Source organism: Zootoca vivipara, chromosome 2 (genome assembly GCF_963506605.1).
Source record: "Zootoca vivipara chromosome 2, rZooViv1.1, whole genome shotgun sequence".
In the NCBI taxonomy this organism is placed as follows: domain Eukaryota; kingdom Metazoa; phylum Chordata; class Lepidosauria; order Squamata; family Lacertidae; genus Zootoca; species Zootoca vivipara.
This window is the reverse complement of record NC_083277.1, coordinates 95169382-95186319: the sequence shown is the minus strand read 5'-3', so window position 1 is coordinate 95186319 and position 16938 is coordinate 95169382. Positions and strand designations below refer to the sequence as shown.

The 16938-nt window shown below is 45.3% G+C and overlaps 2 protein-coding genes and 1 non-coding gene across 4 annotated transcripts; all 3 read right to left on the bottom strand.

Annotated features, from left to right (window-relative positions):
- Positions 1-4677, bottom strand: MCRIP1 (MAPK regulated corepressor interacting protein 1). Of its 2 annotated transcripts, none has more exons than XM_035104248.2 (5): positions 4573-4677; positions 3904-3964; positions 2826-2992; positions 2235-2336; positions 1-1051 (listed from the first exon to the last, which is right to left on the bottom strand). In XM_035104248.2, exons 2-5 carry the CDS (start codon positions 3909-3911, stop codon positions 987-989), a joined length of 342 nt encoding a protein of 113 aa, XP_034960139.1. In that variant the 5' UTR covers positions 3912-3964; positions 4573-4677; the 3' UTR covers positions 1-986. The 2 variants fall into 2 exon arrangements, with proteins under 2 accessions (XP_034960139.1, XP_034960140.1); XM_035104249.2 differs by having other exon boundaries at positions 2826-2944.
- Positions 4678-6545: 1868 nt separating this feature from the next.
- PPP1R27 (protein phosphatase 1 regulatory subunit 27) lies at positions 6546-16908 on the bottom strand. Its single transcript, XM_035104250.2, has 3 exons — positions 10081-16908; positions 8817-8967; positions 6546-8339 (listed from the first exon to the last, which is right to left on the bottom strand). The coding sequence occupies exons 1-3, from the start codon at positions 10325-10327 to the stop codon at positions 8216-8218; spliced, it is 522 nt and encodes a 173-aa protein (XP_034960141.1). The 5' UTR covers positions 10328-16908; the 3' UTR covers positions 6546-8215.
- On the bottom strand, positions 6730-6915 carry LOC118081613 (U2 spliceosomal RNA). Its single transcript, XR_004692090.1, has one exon. It is a non-coding gene; the product is annotated as a U2 spliceosomal RNA (small nuclear RNA).
- Positions 16909-16938: the final 30 nt, after the last annotated feature.

The window sequence follows — 16938 nt, the reverse complement described above, 5'->3', positions numbered from 1 at the left end:
TCAAAATGACTAACCAGATTTTATTTACAACACACTTTAAAAGACAGACACAGACCAAGAGGGAACATTACAAAGGGAAAAGAACAGCCACTATGCCCCTTGCCTACTCAACTCTGAGCAGGGTCCCCAACATCACTGCCTGAGCTGGACACAAACACGGGCACTACTGCCACTTGCCAGTGCCCAGCACACACCAAGGTTGTCCCCAGCCCTGCTGGGGCACAGGGGCTGGGCTCTGGGGCTAGCTCAGAAATGCTACCTGCCCCCCTGGCTGGGGCTGCAAGTCAGCAGAGTGTAAAGACAGCAGAACCTGGAGTACCTGCTCAGCTCAGAATAAGGGAGTCAACTCAGTTTTATCCTATACAACAGAATCCCAAAAGAGATTTCCCTTGGGAGACTTTGTACCTGGGTCCCTCAGCGTTTCTTCAGCGTTTCTCCATTGTTGTGCCACAGAGCTGAGCAGATAGCATATGGAGATCGTAGCACAACACGCTTTCATCCTCCAGTCTAAAAGCTTAGGTACTGTATGAGGAGTCAGTCTGAATTCTCACAATGTATTGATAGGGTGGACTACGAAAACCCATATTGCTTCTGTCCCATCATCCTCTCTTAGCCTTGCCCTAAGAAGGGCTGGGCTTTGAGACGGGTATAGGGAGAGATTAGATATTGTTCCTGATTCTTCTGCCTTATTCCACACTCCTAAAACAGACAGGGTACACACCAACCTCTTGGCCACCGTCAGAGTAAAATGTCATTTACTAAGGGGAAAAGGTAATTTCTGGGGCCAATTGTAGAATGAAGGCAGACAGGCCAGGCCAGGCCAAGGGAAGCTGTGAAGAAAAGGCAAGAAGCCTATCCTTCCTTAGGGAATTCAGAGCCAGCCCCAGGCACAAGCCAGACCAAAGGAGGAAACCAACACAAAGTCATCAAATTCATGTACCAGTGGCCACACGCCAGCACTTGGGGCTGAGGCAGGCCAAGCCATTTTAGGATTTCTTAGCATCCTGTGTGTTCCGCCGCTTTAGGTCACTCAAGTCAACAGGTCTGAAAGCTGTCAAAAAAGAAGAAGGAGACACAATTTAGCGTAAGATTCCTGACTACCAACATTGCTTTCCATCAATACTCCCTCCAGCCTGCCTTGATAAGAACAAAGGTGCTAGCCTCCCCACCATCACCTAACAGTTAGTACCCTAAATTGGAATTCAGATCACAAGTAACCTACACACCTAATTAAATGGTTTGAGTTGGTACCCCAGACCTATTCAACACAACAGGCCATTACTACAACCCATACCCATGGGGTCTACAGTTCTACCTATAATGATAACCTAAATTCTGCAACCAGAAAATCTCTAATATGCAAGAAAATAGGTACATCTATATTCATGTACCTAATCAAATTCATGGACTATAACACTACCACTATATGTTTCCAAATATCCTCCTATACAAGAGAGTTTTCATGTCAGAAGAGCAAGAAAGATGAGGACAAATGGGGTTCCCAAGGGAACAAAGGTCAGAGCCTGGGGTCAACTGCTGAAAAGCCCCTTTCATGTATAACCATCCAGCTCAACCCCAGAGAGACCCAGAACAGGGCCTGAATTGAGTCAATAGACCACGGGTAGGCAACGTAAAGCCCATGGGCCACAAGTGGCCCATGGGGGTCATTTAACCGGCCCACAAGCCACCCCCGAACCGAGCCACCCGCTCGACGAGTCCCCGTGCGCTGCGCTAAACTGGCGCAGCACGGCATGGGGACTCACTTCCGCGGTGCCAAAGATCACGTCTGTGCATGCTCAGAAGCCGAAAATTGCATCTGCACAGACGCCGGAAATCGTGTCTCAGCAGACGCACATGCCGGGAATTGTGTCTGCACGTGCAATCCGGCCCACAGAGGAATCTCCGCTGGAGTGAACTGGCCCAGGCAAGGTAAACCTTGCTAAACCCTGCAATAGACAGATCTGTATTGGAGCAGTCAGTCCAGGCCATATAAACCTTTAAAAGTCAACACCAGCACTTTGAACTGAGCCCAGAAACCATCTGGAAACCAATGACAACAATGCTTCTAGTGATGGGTTCCAGTTAGGATTCTTTCAGCTGCATATGTTTTCAAATGCTCTGCAAAGGCAGTCCTACATATAGTGCATCAGAGTAATCTAAACTGGCTGCCACCAAGGACCATGACTAAATTAGACCTCTCTCTGAAAGGGGGAAGCTAGCAAAAGAAAACTCACTTTTCAGACTGGGGTTTGGCATCTTCTCCACATACTCCTCTACAAGTCCACGTTCACCACTTGCCATCTGATTGCGGAGATCCCGCTCCACACACTGCCATGCTGCAGAGAAGGGGAACAGTTAAAGTGGGGATAAAACGTCACATGGAGAATACGGAAGAGCCCTTTCCTTTAGCCCAAAAGTACTGCCAGCTTTTGGCACCCTAAGACAGCCTAGACACCAAGCAGTGGTCCCACTATTACTACTGGAGAAGCCTTTAAGTGCAAATAAAGAAGCAGGGAGGCAATGACAGCTGTTTATAATGCTGGATGCAGAATCAGAGGACAAGTCTCACATACCCTCAGAACTATCTGTCAGTTCCAAGCGTTGGATTCATATCTAAATATTCCAATGAGTCTCATCTTAATTTTCTCCACTTTCCCGCACCCATGATAAATACATGAGTAAGGAAAAAATAACACCAGATCTGGCAACCGCATGAGAAACATACGGTATGTAATATACAAGGTAAGAGGTAGGGAAATCTGCTACTGACTCAGTGGAGATGCAGCAACTGAAGAGATCAGCTTTCTCAAATGTAAATACTGCACCTTCAGAGATGAAACGCACATTTTCCTCATGTGCAGGAGTGAAGATCTCACTGCTGTTGCTTGGGGAGCGAGGGCTGCTGTTTCTCTTGCCATTGTATACAACTCGGGAGACAGGAGAACTGGAAGTGCAGTGGAGACCCCAGTGAGAGAGGAAACAAGACACTGATCTTTGCCACAAATAAAGAAGCAAAAAAGGAAGATTTATACTAACTATCCTGGCAAAAGGATCCTTTAGCTCTACAGACCATTCAATGTGGCTGCTATTACACTTTTCAGAGTGTGACCGATACAGACTGCAGTTGTACTTAGTTGTCATTTACATCAGGAGTAGGCAGACTTCAAGCATGCAAAATCTACTTCTTATTTTTTTAACTAGAGCTCAATGATCCAACAATCACAGCCAACTCACAAGAGCTTGTACACTTAGAATTGAAAAATACTGAGCTCAGGAATTTGTTTTGAATATGAGCACTGAACTAAACTGAGCTCACAGTCCTTCTATACAAAAATCTACCTTGGGTTACCCCACCTTTTTCATCACTTGAGCCGCATGACTTCGGAGGGATGGTCATTTTGTTACTGTCAGTGCTAAGCAACTGGGAATAAAAAATCCTTACTGATCTACTTCAAATCACCCAGAAATCTATTCTGATATCCCTATGACTGACTCCTGATTAGCATAACACCTTCTTATTACGAAGTGTTAAACAGTTATTGTTTCAGACTCAAAACTAAAGTTATATAGACAAAGAATAGAAGCTTGGAGGAACTGACATACAAACATTACCTAGTGAAGCTAGGTGGGGAGGTGAACACAAAGACCCGTGCTAATGACCAGCTAAAGGTTCAATCAATTATATCCATTTACCTTTATTGCCCACACCATTCCTAAACCACTGTCAGCAGGTAGCAACACAGAAAGATTTTTGGTACATAACTGTGGTATACACAACCACCAAAGACAGCAAAATCAGCACTGTAGGCTGAAAGTCTCAAATCATCGAAGAGTCAAGATATTCTGATAGCCCGGTCCGTACTAATACAAGTTCAATTCTCACAACCTCTTAACTTTTCTCACCTCGTCATGGCTGCCTCTTTCCCAGCCCTGGCCCAGGTCCTGGATGTGTGGCTTGGTGGTGCTAGAACAAAGACAGACACTGAGCTCAGTGGAGACCGACCCTCAATAAATCGCATGGGTAACTTCGGGTGGAAGCATCTATGCCCACCTCTGCTATTACATTGAAGGAGATTGCAGCATCTTACAGGCATAGAAAGCAGGATGCCAACCACCCTCCTACCACACTACCGGTAATTCCCACCCCATCGCTAAAAATCCCCGAATGTGTCAAAAAGCCCTGAAGCCCCCCCAACCACCACTTCGGGACCCCGCCGCCCTCCTCCCTGCTCCGAGTCCAGTTCCTAGAGGCACCTGCGCCTTGGGGCGCGCTTCACCCCAATACTTCCCTCAACAACAACCCCCTTCCAATCCGCAACCCTACGCTACTCTCAGACACGGAGATGGGATGTCAAGCTTCCTGAGGGAGGTGCGGGGAGAGGGAGGCCCAAGCAGCCACACTTCCTTCTCCCGGCCCCGAACGACAACAAGGCAGACGTGGAGTTTGGGGACTGCGCTACTACTAGGCCCAGAGGAACAGAAAGGGAGCACTTCCACGGGGGACCGGGGAAGAAAGGGCGCCCCACTCGCCGCGGCCCCTCCCTCAATTCCCCAACCCGCAACCTTCTTCACCTGGGCCCGGGTTAAGTCCCGGCTTCTCTCACTGCTGCCAGGCCCGGGGCGGAAGAGAGCGCCTAGGCCGGGCTGCGCGTGCGCACTGCGGTCGAATGGGCCCGGGTAGCCCCTGCACAGAGTACCCGAGGGAGGAGGTTTCCATGGAAACGGAGCGGCTGGGCAGGGAGGGGTATCCATGGAAACGGGAGTGAGGGGTGGGGAAGAGAAGCTCTGGGAGACGCGGGAGAGGGCGGGGAGGTTCTCCAGAAACGGGAAAATGGGGGGGCAGAACTGAAGCCGGAGTGGGACGGAGGCTTCTTAAAAGAGATCGCGTTTCCCTCCTCTGTGAGCTTTGGGAAGTCAGCATTGTCCAAAGCAGAGTCGCCTCTTCCCAGGCTCGGGTCAGGATCCCAAGGAAAACTGAGCACTACCCGCCCCGCCCGCCCACCGCCCCAGTTTACCGAGTCCCCCGTTTTGTGGTCGTTTGAGGTTTCTCTTTTCATAATCATTACGCTCGAAGTCTATGCCAACTAAGTGTGGACAATTCTGTGATTACGGGGGGGGGGAATCATTGACATGCTTTCATACGTTTACATTAACATTTTCCGTGTTTGTATTCGAGTTGCAATCTGAAAAGAGCCTTCTCCAGTTTTCCGAGATCTAGCTCTGTTAGGGATGGATGCAAGGATGCATGGTTGACAGAAAGGACGGCGAAATTTCCCATTAATTAGGAAATGTTATTGCTTTTCTGGTGTAGGATTAATTTTAGACCTTGCCCAAGTCTTCAGGATAGGGCACGCTCATTAGGAACTAAGGTTTCAACAAAAGTCTCCTAAATTTAACCAAACAAATGTAGGTAAAAATAAGAGAAAACCACTTGTTTTTGCTCACTAGAAAAGGGCAGATCAAAGATCCTTGCTGGACACTGAAGCCATGACTTCTGACCAATCCTGTACAGCACCTTGCTTATCGTCTTATTGGGCATTGTCCAGGGCTAAAAGTTATTTAAACGTAAAGCTGAAGATCTCAGGATGTTGAGCAGTGCCCCCAAACTTAATGCATGTGCAGTGAATTATAGACTGAGCCCTGACAATAGCTCTGCATGGTGATGTATGCTTAGATGGCAACCACAGTGACACCTAACCAAATATGTTGGAAGCCTGAAGCAACTGTGAGTTGTTCAGAGCTGCCCTACTTCTGCCAAAGCATGCTGACCCAGATGGTGCTAGTGATTCACTACTGATTTTCACCAAGAGACAAACTATCCAACTGGGAAGTAGTATTTAGCACTTATCAGGTGTCTCTGAGTGGACAAACCTCCAAGCATTGACTCTTCTCCAAGAAATGCCACATCTAATTTTCTTCCCATCTTGTTCATGCATTTGCCAAGTCATTACTAAAGCCAACTCAAGACAAAAATAGTAAGAACTTTATTACAGGCCTCTTAATCCACTTCCAAGTGATTGGTTGCAGGAACAACACCTCTGTACCTGAAGCCTATCAGAAAGAAGCAGCCACAAACAAAAGAAGCCCAATTATTTAATTTCTACAAACTGTGTGGCGTACCCTAGACCATGCAATTATCAGAAACATTGCACTCTGAATCACCACAGCTGAGGGCTAATATTCACCATCTTGCATTGCCATTTCATTCTTCTGTATTCCAGAGAAAAGAGCATGCAAAGGTTCATAGAAGTGTAGAGTTGGAAGGGACCACGAGGGTCATCTAGTCCATTCACCTGCAATGCGGAAATATTTCGCCCAACATAGGGCTTGAACCCAGGACCATGAAATTAAGCATCTCACGTTCTACCAACTGAGCTATAGTATGTTGCACATATTATAAAGGTAAAGGTAAAGGGACCCCTGACCATTAGGTCCAGTCGTGACTGACTCTGGGGTTGCGGCACTCATCTCACATTATTGGCCGAGGGAGCCGGCGTACAGCTTCCAGGTCATGTGGCCAGCATGACAAAGCTGCTTCTAGCAAACCAGAGCAGCACACGGAAACGCCGTTTACCTTCCCGCTGTAGCGGTACCTATTTATCTACTTGCACTTTGACGTGCTTTCAAACTGCTAGGTTGGCAGGAGCTGGGACCAAGCAACGGGAGCTCACCCCATCGCAAGGATTTGAACCGATGACCTTCTGATCGGCAAGCTCTAGGCTCTGTGGTTTAACCCACAGCGCCACCTGCGTCCCTACCAGGTCAATGCATGGAGTAGATGGAGCAAGCCCCTATTCCATCTCCCAGCTCCAAAATTCCATTTAATATATAGTCCTCAAATAGAGGACATATCAGATATTAAGCTGATAAGAACAGATACTACACTTGATCTTAGCCAAAAGGCCGAGAAGCACATATTATAAGTGCTGCAAAAAATACCCAAGTTACATAATTTTATAATACAGAACTGTAGAATTGGAAGGGACCCCAAGGGTCATAAAGTTCATCTCCCTGCAGTGCAGGAATCTCAACATCTAATCTGAAAGCATACAAGACCCTGCTTAGCTTTGCAAATGTGCTAACAATTTTCTTACTGCACCACTAGGAGGACATTGACCCTTACTTAACAGAATGAAATAACGGTGCAGCAGCAACAATGTCTCATGGACAACTTCAAGGTTAATACATGTACTCCATCAAAGTTAAGCAGCTAGATATGTACGAATAAGAACTTTGAGGCATTAGTCACTATATCTTGTTCTGCTTTTTAAGCTGTTCTACTTTTCTTTGGAATTCATTTCCTCATTTCATATCCAAAGTCTCACAGCTAGGGAACCGTCTAAGGCAGGCATCCCCAAACTTCGGCTCTCCAGATGTTTTGGACTACAACTCCCATCTTCCCTGACCATTGGTCCGGCTAGCTAGGGATCATGGGAGTTGTAGGCCAAAACATCTGGAGGGCTGCAGTTTGGGGATGCCTGGTCTAAGGGCAAACTGGGAAGCAAAGTGGCTGGGCAAGAAGTGTGGCTACCCTTCCCAAGAGTAGAGGGAATAAATATAACCCAAGGTTGTGGAAATTACTTTATTGAAAAAATAAAAAGCTGTTTCAGAACAACATAAAAAATAACAGTAGAAAAGCAAATCTAGGAGCAAACATATGAGACTTTATACATGACATTTTTAGGATAATATATACAGCAGAAAGATACCAGCTTGAAGTTGGGGCTATTTTCTCTTTGTCATAACCGTGTGAGGATTCTTCAGGCTTGAATAGGTTGAATGTCTTTGAGAGAGCACTGTTCAAATCAGTCATTGCCAGAATGGAAGGTATATGTTCACACAAATTGGTACCCAGTCCAGTTCATTTCATAATCACCTGTGTGAACCACAACAGTGCCATTTGGGCCAGTGTGTCCCAGCCATTAGACTCATTTTAACTAAAGCCTGACCGTAGCAGGTACCAGAAAATGGGCCACATGGTAGAGAAGTTTACATTTTCTGGAAGGGCTATCCCAAGCATAGCTCTCTGATAAACCCCAAGGTAGCCACTCTCATACATACACATTACAACCAAACTGTGGTCTCTTTTAGGAGGCTGTACACTCTTGCCAACGTAGTAGGGGCAGTTTTGCTAGCCTCCTTGCAGCATGCAACAAATGCTGCTGCCTGCCATGGAGGCTGAACTCCACATGGGAAAGAGCTGAGCGGCACAAGCTTAGTCTACTCGGGCTGCTTTGAAAAGCTCCACTAGCTCCTTGTACTCTGGGTCAATTAGGTCGGATGGCTTCTCCCCTTCATCGTTGGTAGCATCACGCTGGGCCCCAATAGAGATAAGGTACCTGCAGAATTAAAGAATGAGGTGATGAGATGAGGACATAATTGACACACATACCCACATGCACAGTTTAGTTCAAACATGCAGTTTTCCCTATGCTTTCATATGCAAGATGATACAGAGGACTTGTGAATTAGCTGTTAGTTTCAATGTAAAGCTTTCGTCTTTCCATAAAGAGACCAGTCTTTTCTTATAGCTGGTTTCCATTCTCACCTTCTTACTTGAGATATCCTATATATTTGGGAGATATCATAGGTCACTTAACACGCCAACACAAAACATCACTGCTAGTGTCCGAAGATGAGAACTATCTATAGGATGGCCATCTAGCCAACAGACATGTCATCATTTCAAGTCTAAGCTTAGCACTCACTGTTGAGCAAGCCCTACTTCCCTCCCCATTTTCCTTGACCAAGTTTGTGGCCTATCAAGAGCATGGCTAGACTAGAGATTAAAGGTTAACATAATTTGCATCTCTGACCTTGCAATATCAGTGTGACCATCACTGCAAGCCATGTGTAGGGGTGTCCAGCCATCCTCATCTTTCTGATTGATGTCAGCACCATATTTCACCAACAGCTTGACGCAATCAAGGTTCCCAGAAAGCACAGCTTCATGGAGGGCAGCCATACCTAATGGGATAAGGTAATGCATCAGTCACAACCTGCAGATCTTAGGAAAAGATCCCGCAAAAAAGGGAGTTATGCTAATAAGCTTGAGACAGTGGGAAGGAGTTGTCTAGAATCAAAATGCATCTTTTTTTTTCCTCAGGAAACTATACCAGGGCATTTACATTTTAAAGGCTGCATTATCTTATAAATGTTGGGGAAACGGCACACAGAGAGGACCATTTTTGGACCACCAGGTTATTTGCATGGACAAAAAGAATACAGTCATACCTTGGTTTAAGTACGCCTCGGTTTGAGTATTTTCAGTTTAAGTACTCCGTGGACCTGTCTGGAACGGATTAATCCACTTTCCATTACTTTCAATGGGAAAGTTCGCTTCAGGTTAAGTACGCTTCAGGTTAAGTAAAGACTTCTGGAACCAATTGTGTTTGTAAACTGAGGTACCTCTGTATTCTTTTAACCAAGGCTGGTTGAGTTCCAGAAACTTATTTGGGGAATTAAGTACTGTAAGCAGTTTGTAAGAACAGCACCTCGATCAAGGCATCTATGGCCTTCTGCAGTACTGAGTCAGCATGTTAATAGTCTAAGTGTGATGGAAGTCGGTAAGAAGTAAACACACTCTAACAATCTACTGGGCCATAGTAGTTGTAACTGTTGAAATCACTGTGACTACTGGATTTCTTTTTTAGGTGCAGCTTTCATGCTGAGCTGGGGGAAACAGCTCAAAGAAACTCTGATTCAGCTTTACAGCTGGGCATGAAGCTACTCTGTTCATCCTGCCACTGGACATAGTGTTCTGCTCTCAACTTAGCAGCCATATTATATTCACACAGGAACAAGCTGCATTGGCAGATTAGTAAAGGGATTTAAGTTTTCTCAGAGAGTGTGCTGTACATTTGCCTCGTTTTCTCAGCAGCTATCACCTTAGAATCTGTTCAATACCCAAGCATCTAACAAAAGGATTTCAGGTGATATAGCTCCCCATATTTATGTAAGTGTTAGAGAAAAAAACATGACCTAGTTTGTAACACACAGCCTGACTTTGGGATTAGGCATCTGCTAGTGCTTAGGCTTATTCAACCACCCTTCAGTTAGGTTCACCCACGTCCTACTTACCTGAGGGGTAGATAGTGTCCAAGGTGACCTTCCTGGCACGGATGAAACGGCCCACCTGCTCCAGATCACTCTGCCTAATATGGTCCAGGAAGAGAACGTCATTGGGGAAACGCACAGTTTTCAGGCCTCGTGTATATCGCCTATACCTGGGAAGTGAGTCTGGGTAGTAATACTTCATTGTGGCAGAGGTAGAAGGAAGAGCAAGAGACCAGCGAGACAGGACTGAAAGATGGTGTTGAGGAATCATTAAAAAAAAAGCACACGGCAACCCAGACGACTTTGAAGTGCCTTGAGACCCAAAGGATTATCTTCTCTGTAACGCTTGCACCTGAAAGACTGGTCGGATGTTAGCTATGATTTCTGCTCCTGATGGGACTTCCTTGGAAAACACTGAGCATGTGTGGGTGATCTCCTGTTGAGGACTGAACTATTTCCAGCGGTGTCTCCCGTTATATATCTTTCCCCATGGCTATTTTGAGGATATTCCGCTCATGCTATTTGCCATGAGATTTGGTAACTGAGCTGCCCTGCCCTCCACCCTCCCCCTTTTGAATATAAGTCAGGGTTTCAATTTACACCCCACCTGTCGATGTGCAATAGTTAATGGGTCAAGCTTGCTCCACAATCTGCATGTTTAGATCCCAGAACCCAGCAGCCCCAGATTCTGCAAACCACTGTTTGCAAAGCCCACTGTTAGCCCTGCTTTCCAGAACCTCTTGGCAACCTTTGTGGGGTTTTTCATAATATACACAGCTATCTTCAACAGGAGAGAAATGCATGGAAATTCAGTTCTACGCTGAAGTTCAGTTCAAATTGTGCAGACAGCAAAACTTCAGAATGTACAGTCTTTTAAAGGAAAGTATGCATTTCCTTAAGTTGTTTAGCTCTAACTTGCTGCATTTTGTTGTATCTTGAGTTTTGAATAAGCAAGAATATTACCCAAATTATGTGGTGAAAATGGTGGAAACTATGAATACATGCATTTCCTCTTTGCCAAAACATCAATGCCTTTCCACCCATTTCCCACTTCCAGAGCTGCCACCTCACAGAATGAAAGTGGTCTCACATCCTAAACTTAACAGCAAAGGGTTGTATCCCATCAAGTAGACACCTAGTTAGCCACTCTGATTAACTTCAGTGTGTCTCCTCCATTATGACTGGCACTGGATATAACCCTATGTACCCTAGAAAGGCATCTCCCAACCTTGGAAACTTTTCTTTCTTAAATCAGCCAGTGGATTCCAGAAGTAACTGGCTCAGGACAGAATGGCCATTCCCAATTATATCCGTCCTCCTGCCCCTTTAGAACTGGCTATCAACCAAAAAGCATCCACATCAGAGCAGCCTGATGAGAAGAGGTTTATCTTCCCTCTCTTCCTGAAGAAATCTGCCAAGTGTCTGACTCTGTAAAAATAAACTAGAGTAATCTTACTTTCCTTGGGTACCTCAGCAGGCACTGGACGGTAAACAGTGCAACTGCAAGGAGCAGTAATGAGACATCCCACAGCTCTGCTTTGTGTTATTCTGGGTTTTGTAAGGAACCCCCTGTTTACAGACACTGTGACAATGAATGCAAGCATGTCCCATTTGCCTTTGATATTACAAAGCATGAGAACACTACACAATTAGATCAGGATGAGCAAATTACTGGGCTAGAAACTGGCTTTTCATCTCAGAATGAAGGCAGCTAAAACCAGCAACCCAAAGACCCATAGCTGGCATGGAGGCCTTATTTCATAAACTAGGAAGGCATGGAGCCCTTTTCATATATAGAACTTGGGGTGCATGTATTCCTCAAAGCAATGATTTGAAAGTTTGCCTCCTGCAGCTTGAAATGAGAGACATCCTGCTAGTGCCAGGAACTAAAGTGACATATTGGGCAGGGGACCAATGGCGTCACACAACCCTAACCCTAACTCTCCCTGTCTACGGGCCCAACCCTTGGCTCTAACCTAGCCTTGGATCAGCCACTCTGCTAGAAGTGTACATTTTACACTGTCATTTGAATACTGCCAAACATGTTTGTGCATATTTGCATTTATTTTTTTTTATTTTTGCTGTAGAAAGCCATTTGAAACAATCTACAAAGCAGACCCTATTTTTGGAGGTCCTAGCTCGCCTGGCATCCCAGCTGAGCAGAGCGAGAAAACAACCCCGCAAACAAGGTCTCCTGCCTTCGCTTCAATCAGCATGCAGCAACTTGTTTTCCTTTGCTAGGGCTGCTGTCTCTCCCCATCATGTGACAGAATTACATATTTGCTTACAGAAATATTTTTCAGCAGAAGCGGCCAGCAAGGACAACACCTGTCAGGATTCTGTGCGTATGACAGGTAATAACTGTTCAGTATATGCTTCTTTGTACACCATTTCTTGGAACGAGAAGGAATTAAAAGCTTCCTGACCTTTAGAATGTTTTCTACACTGAGAACCCTCAACTTGCCCAATGGCTCTGTCCTTTGGCAGGTTGAGCAAGGTTCTTCTGCACACACAGGATTGAGCAACAATATCCAAGTACTGTACTGCTTTCTGGTAATGACCTAGCAGGTGAGAGAAGACCCACAGAAATAAGGTGCTTCCAAGTCCCAACCCTCTGAGTTGTTCCAGGAAACAATGGTCAATGATGATACTAAAAGTCTCAGAGATCAAGAAGAATCCACAGGTTGCAGGGTTTCTCTCCCAATAAAAGTGATCCGCCAGGGTGACCAAACCTGATTTGGTAGTAAAGCAGCCTGAAAACAGTTCTGAAATTGGTCTAGGAGCGATCATGTCAATGGCCCTATCTTGCCATTTTAAAATGAAACTAGGGCCTCAACAGGAGCAACAGCCATGCTGCCTGAAAAATCCCCCAGATCATTCAGAAATACATCAGATTTGATCTCTCTCTTGGGTCAATGGGGTGATAATCACCCCCAGATCCTTCTCCAGTCACTCAGTAGCAAAGATGATATTTAGGGCATGACCACCAGTATGTGTTGGGTGCAAAATTTATTGAGACAGCCCTATGGTACCCATGAAAATCTGAGCTGGCCTAGGCACAACAGGCCCTGCATGGATCTTGAAGTCCCTCAGCACTAATGTCCTGAAATTCTCCACCAGGTCCGGCAGGTGGGTGGACAGGACACCAACCACATCCCTGTCCTGTATCTGCCACCCAACAAAGGTACAAACCCTCACATCCAGCTCCCAAATGGGCACGGATGATGAAATTTAATGCAGCAACCACTACATCCCCTCCCTGTTGCTCCAATCTTGCCTGGTGCTGCACCAAATACCCAGATGGGCAACACAAGCTAAGGTCAGGGCCCTCCAATTCACCTACCCACATCTCAGTTATGAGCACAAGGTCAGCCACCTCACCCATGATCAGATCATAGGTGAGAGTTGTTTTGCCTGGCATTAAGCAACAGTGCTGGGCAGCTGGGCAGGTAAGCATGGCTACCCAGTTCTCTGTTGCAGAGGTGGCTGATCATGGATGACAGACTTATACAGTGGTACCTTGGGTTAAGAAGTTAACTAGTTCTGGAAGTCTGTACTTAACCTGAAACTGTTCTTAACCTGAGGTACCGCCTTAGCTAATGGGGCCTCTTGCCACCACATGATTTCTGTTCTCACCCTGAAGCAAAGTTTTTAACCCGAGGTACTATTTCTGGGTTAGCGGAGGCTGTAACCTGAAGCGTCTGTAACCCGAGGTACCACTGTAATAGAAAAGGACCAATGGGTGCAGTAGTTCCACTTAACTCAAAGCTCAAGTGATGACAAGTAAGGTATTGCTTTAGAAAGCACTCTTCAATTACGGGATTTTAAGCACATTGTTGTAATGGAGCCACCAAACTGCCCGAGTAGATTGGGGCACTTTTCAGAACATTAAATGCCTTTGGACTTGCTATCCAAATTCAGACCTAGTAGCAACTGCAATAGCATCCACACAATCTTGCCTTTGTACTGCAGACTAGGGGGTTGCATGTATTAGTTTTGCCTTTGCAGGTCGAGTGCCCGTGCCTTGAAACTCTACTATATGAGCCCATGCCATGTTGGCTGAATACAACAATTCCACTGGACATGAGGGCATGTGCTCGCTCCCTCTTTACATAAAGAGTAAGTTCCTAGCACACACAACCACAAAGATATGCTTGAAAGGTGAAATCTCAGAAGCCAGAGTGGTTGCTGAGTAAGGTCTCTAGAAGCCAGGGGCAGACTCAAGCCTTGCAGAGCTTCTTGATGCTGCGCAGGATGAATAAAAGAATTATGCAGAGTATGTGGTCATACTAAGTTGCCTAACTTGCCTGATTTATGTGGGTTACGGAGGTCAGATGATGCAGAACACAGCTCAGATTACTGTACAGGGGACTGACCATCCGGGAGCACTATTACACCAAGGTTCCTATCCTGCACACCATTCAAAGAGTTGGCCATGACGTACAAAGCCCTTTAAATAACTTGGGCCTTACATAACTTGCAGGTCACCCTCTCCTCTTAAGAAGCAGCACTTGCCTTTTTTTAAAAAAATCATCCCATCTACTTCAGCAGACATTAGGCATCTACTCTACCACTTTCAGAATTCCTTCCCTGTAAAGCTTTGGAGGATAGTTTGGTAGTTTGAAATGCCTTTCAAGATGCATTTAGTTTGAAAAGAGTGGGGAGAGAAACTTCCATTTTGTATTATTGTATTACAGTACAGGCTCTGCCCGGAGCCTGTAAGAGAAGATACAAATTTGGGTTGCTCCCGAATTTTACCGTCAATAATGTAGGCTTTCCTCAGTCTCAAAAGGTACAAGCAAGCCGCTAAGGCTCTGAAAGATCAAGCTACTTTGCCTTTAACCGCCTTCAAGAGGATGGTGGAAGGGTCTGCCACATCTTATGGAGGCATGGTTTCTCATATCTAATTCTGTTGGGAGTGACATTCTGTTCCACACCTGTTCTTAGAACCATGTAGGAAGTAGATCTAGGAAAGCAAATTTACCAACACTCACGGGAGTTCTCCTGGTCTTCTAAACTCTTCACCTACCTCCTCTAGGATCCAGGAAAATTCACTTAGAATCATAGAGTTGGAAGAAACCACAAGGGCCATCCAGTCCAACCCCCTGCCAAGCAGGAAACACCATCAAAGCATTCTTGACATATGCCTGTCAAGCCTCTGCTTAAAGACCTCCAAAGAAGGAGACTCCACCCCACTCCTTGGTAGCAAATTCCACTGCCGAACAGCTCTTACTGTCAGGAAGTTCTTCCTAATGTTTAGGTGGAATCTTCTTTCTTGAAGTTTGAATCCATTGCTCCGTGTCCGCTTCTCTGGAGCAGCAGAAAACAATATTTCTCCCTCCTCCATATGACATCCTTTCATATATTTGAACATGGCTATCATATCACCCCTAAAACCTTCTCTTCTCCAGGCTAAACATACCCAGCTCCCTAAGCCGTTCCTCATAAGGCATCGTTTCCAGGCCTTTGACCATTTTGGTTGCCCTCTTCTGGACACGTTCCAGCTTGTCAGTATCCTTCTTGAACTGTGGTGCCCAGAACTGGACACAGTACTCCAGGTGAGGTCTGACGTAAAATGTACACTTAAAATGTACAGATTAAAAATGTACACTTAAAATGTACAGATGAGTGATACTAATACAGTGCTACTTTTCCAGAAAAGGTGCCGAACTTACTATGAACACCTCCCTTGGTTCTGTTATAGTGCCTACCTGAGAGGTGCCAGAACAGAATTCAGCTGAAAAGCCCTGGTAGTATACCCCAGAGAAAATGTCACAAATCTTGTGAACTCCCAAATCCCTCTGCTGGAGGCACTGTGGGGAATGTGGCACTTATATCCATCCTTTGTGCCTTTGCTCAGCTGTGAAATCTTTCTGGATGCGGGTACTATAGAAGATGGGTGTGATAATTCATGACCCAGATTTAGGTTTGCTTTTCATGTTCCAATCAAACCAGTAACCTCCTTACTGGGGGGGGGGAAGGCTCAAAAATGTGGTGTAAGTGAAAATTTTATTGCAGTTTTTGAAACATTCACACATCATTTAAAAGTGCGATGAGGCAAATCTGGTCTTCAAGAGTTTGCAGCTGTATGGTAGCCATTTTTAGCTCCCATGGATGGTAAGCCCCATTAAACTCAGGTACCAAGCCACAGTGTTTTTGCTTGGAACTATATGTATCTCTTCTATTTTTTCGTCTAAAAAAATGACATTACTGTACTGTCTCCTTTTGCCGTAGTTTACATTTTATTACCAGATAGAATTCCCAATTTTCCAGGGACACAGCCTGCTCTACCCCCTTATTCAATAGTACATACGGACCGAGCTCATCTCCTGAGTTATAGCAATTAAGTGGAAGTGGAGAGAGTCATGTCCCCCTCACTTGACCCTGTACATTTCCTGGAATGTTGCATCTAGGGTTCCCCACCCCACCCCTAAAAGTACAGTTTTGCAGATAAAATCAAGCATTTTTTTGATGTAATCAACGTTTAAATGTACAGATGAGGGTTTTTTTAATTGCCGTATCTACGAACTGTTTGGATCATTCTGTATTCCCTACTTAGCAGGTAATTTCCCACTACTGCCATTTTTCTTTACAGTTTTGCTATCTCATAGCATAAATCCACCCCTCCAGATACTTGCTATTGGACTTTCATAAGCTGAAGTCAAAACAGCCCAAGATGAAAGTGATAGTATACCTCTGGAGAGTACCCCGTTTGCTTCCCATGGAACATACTGTTCTTCAGATATTGAAAACCTAAAGCAATACTTCACACAAATGAAGTTACTTTGTTCAAACGTGCATTTGTACAAAACAGATTTGAATTCCATAGTAAGAACATGCAAAAGGCTGGATATAAGTTTCAGGAGGGGGTAATATTTATCG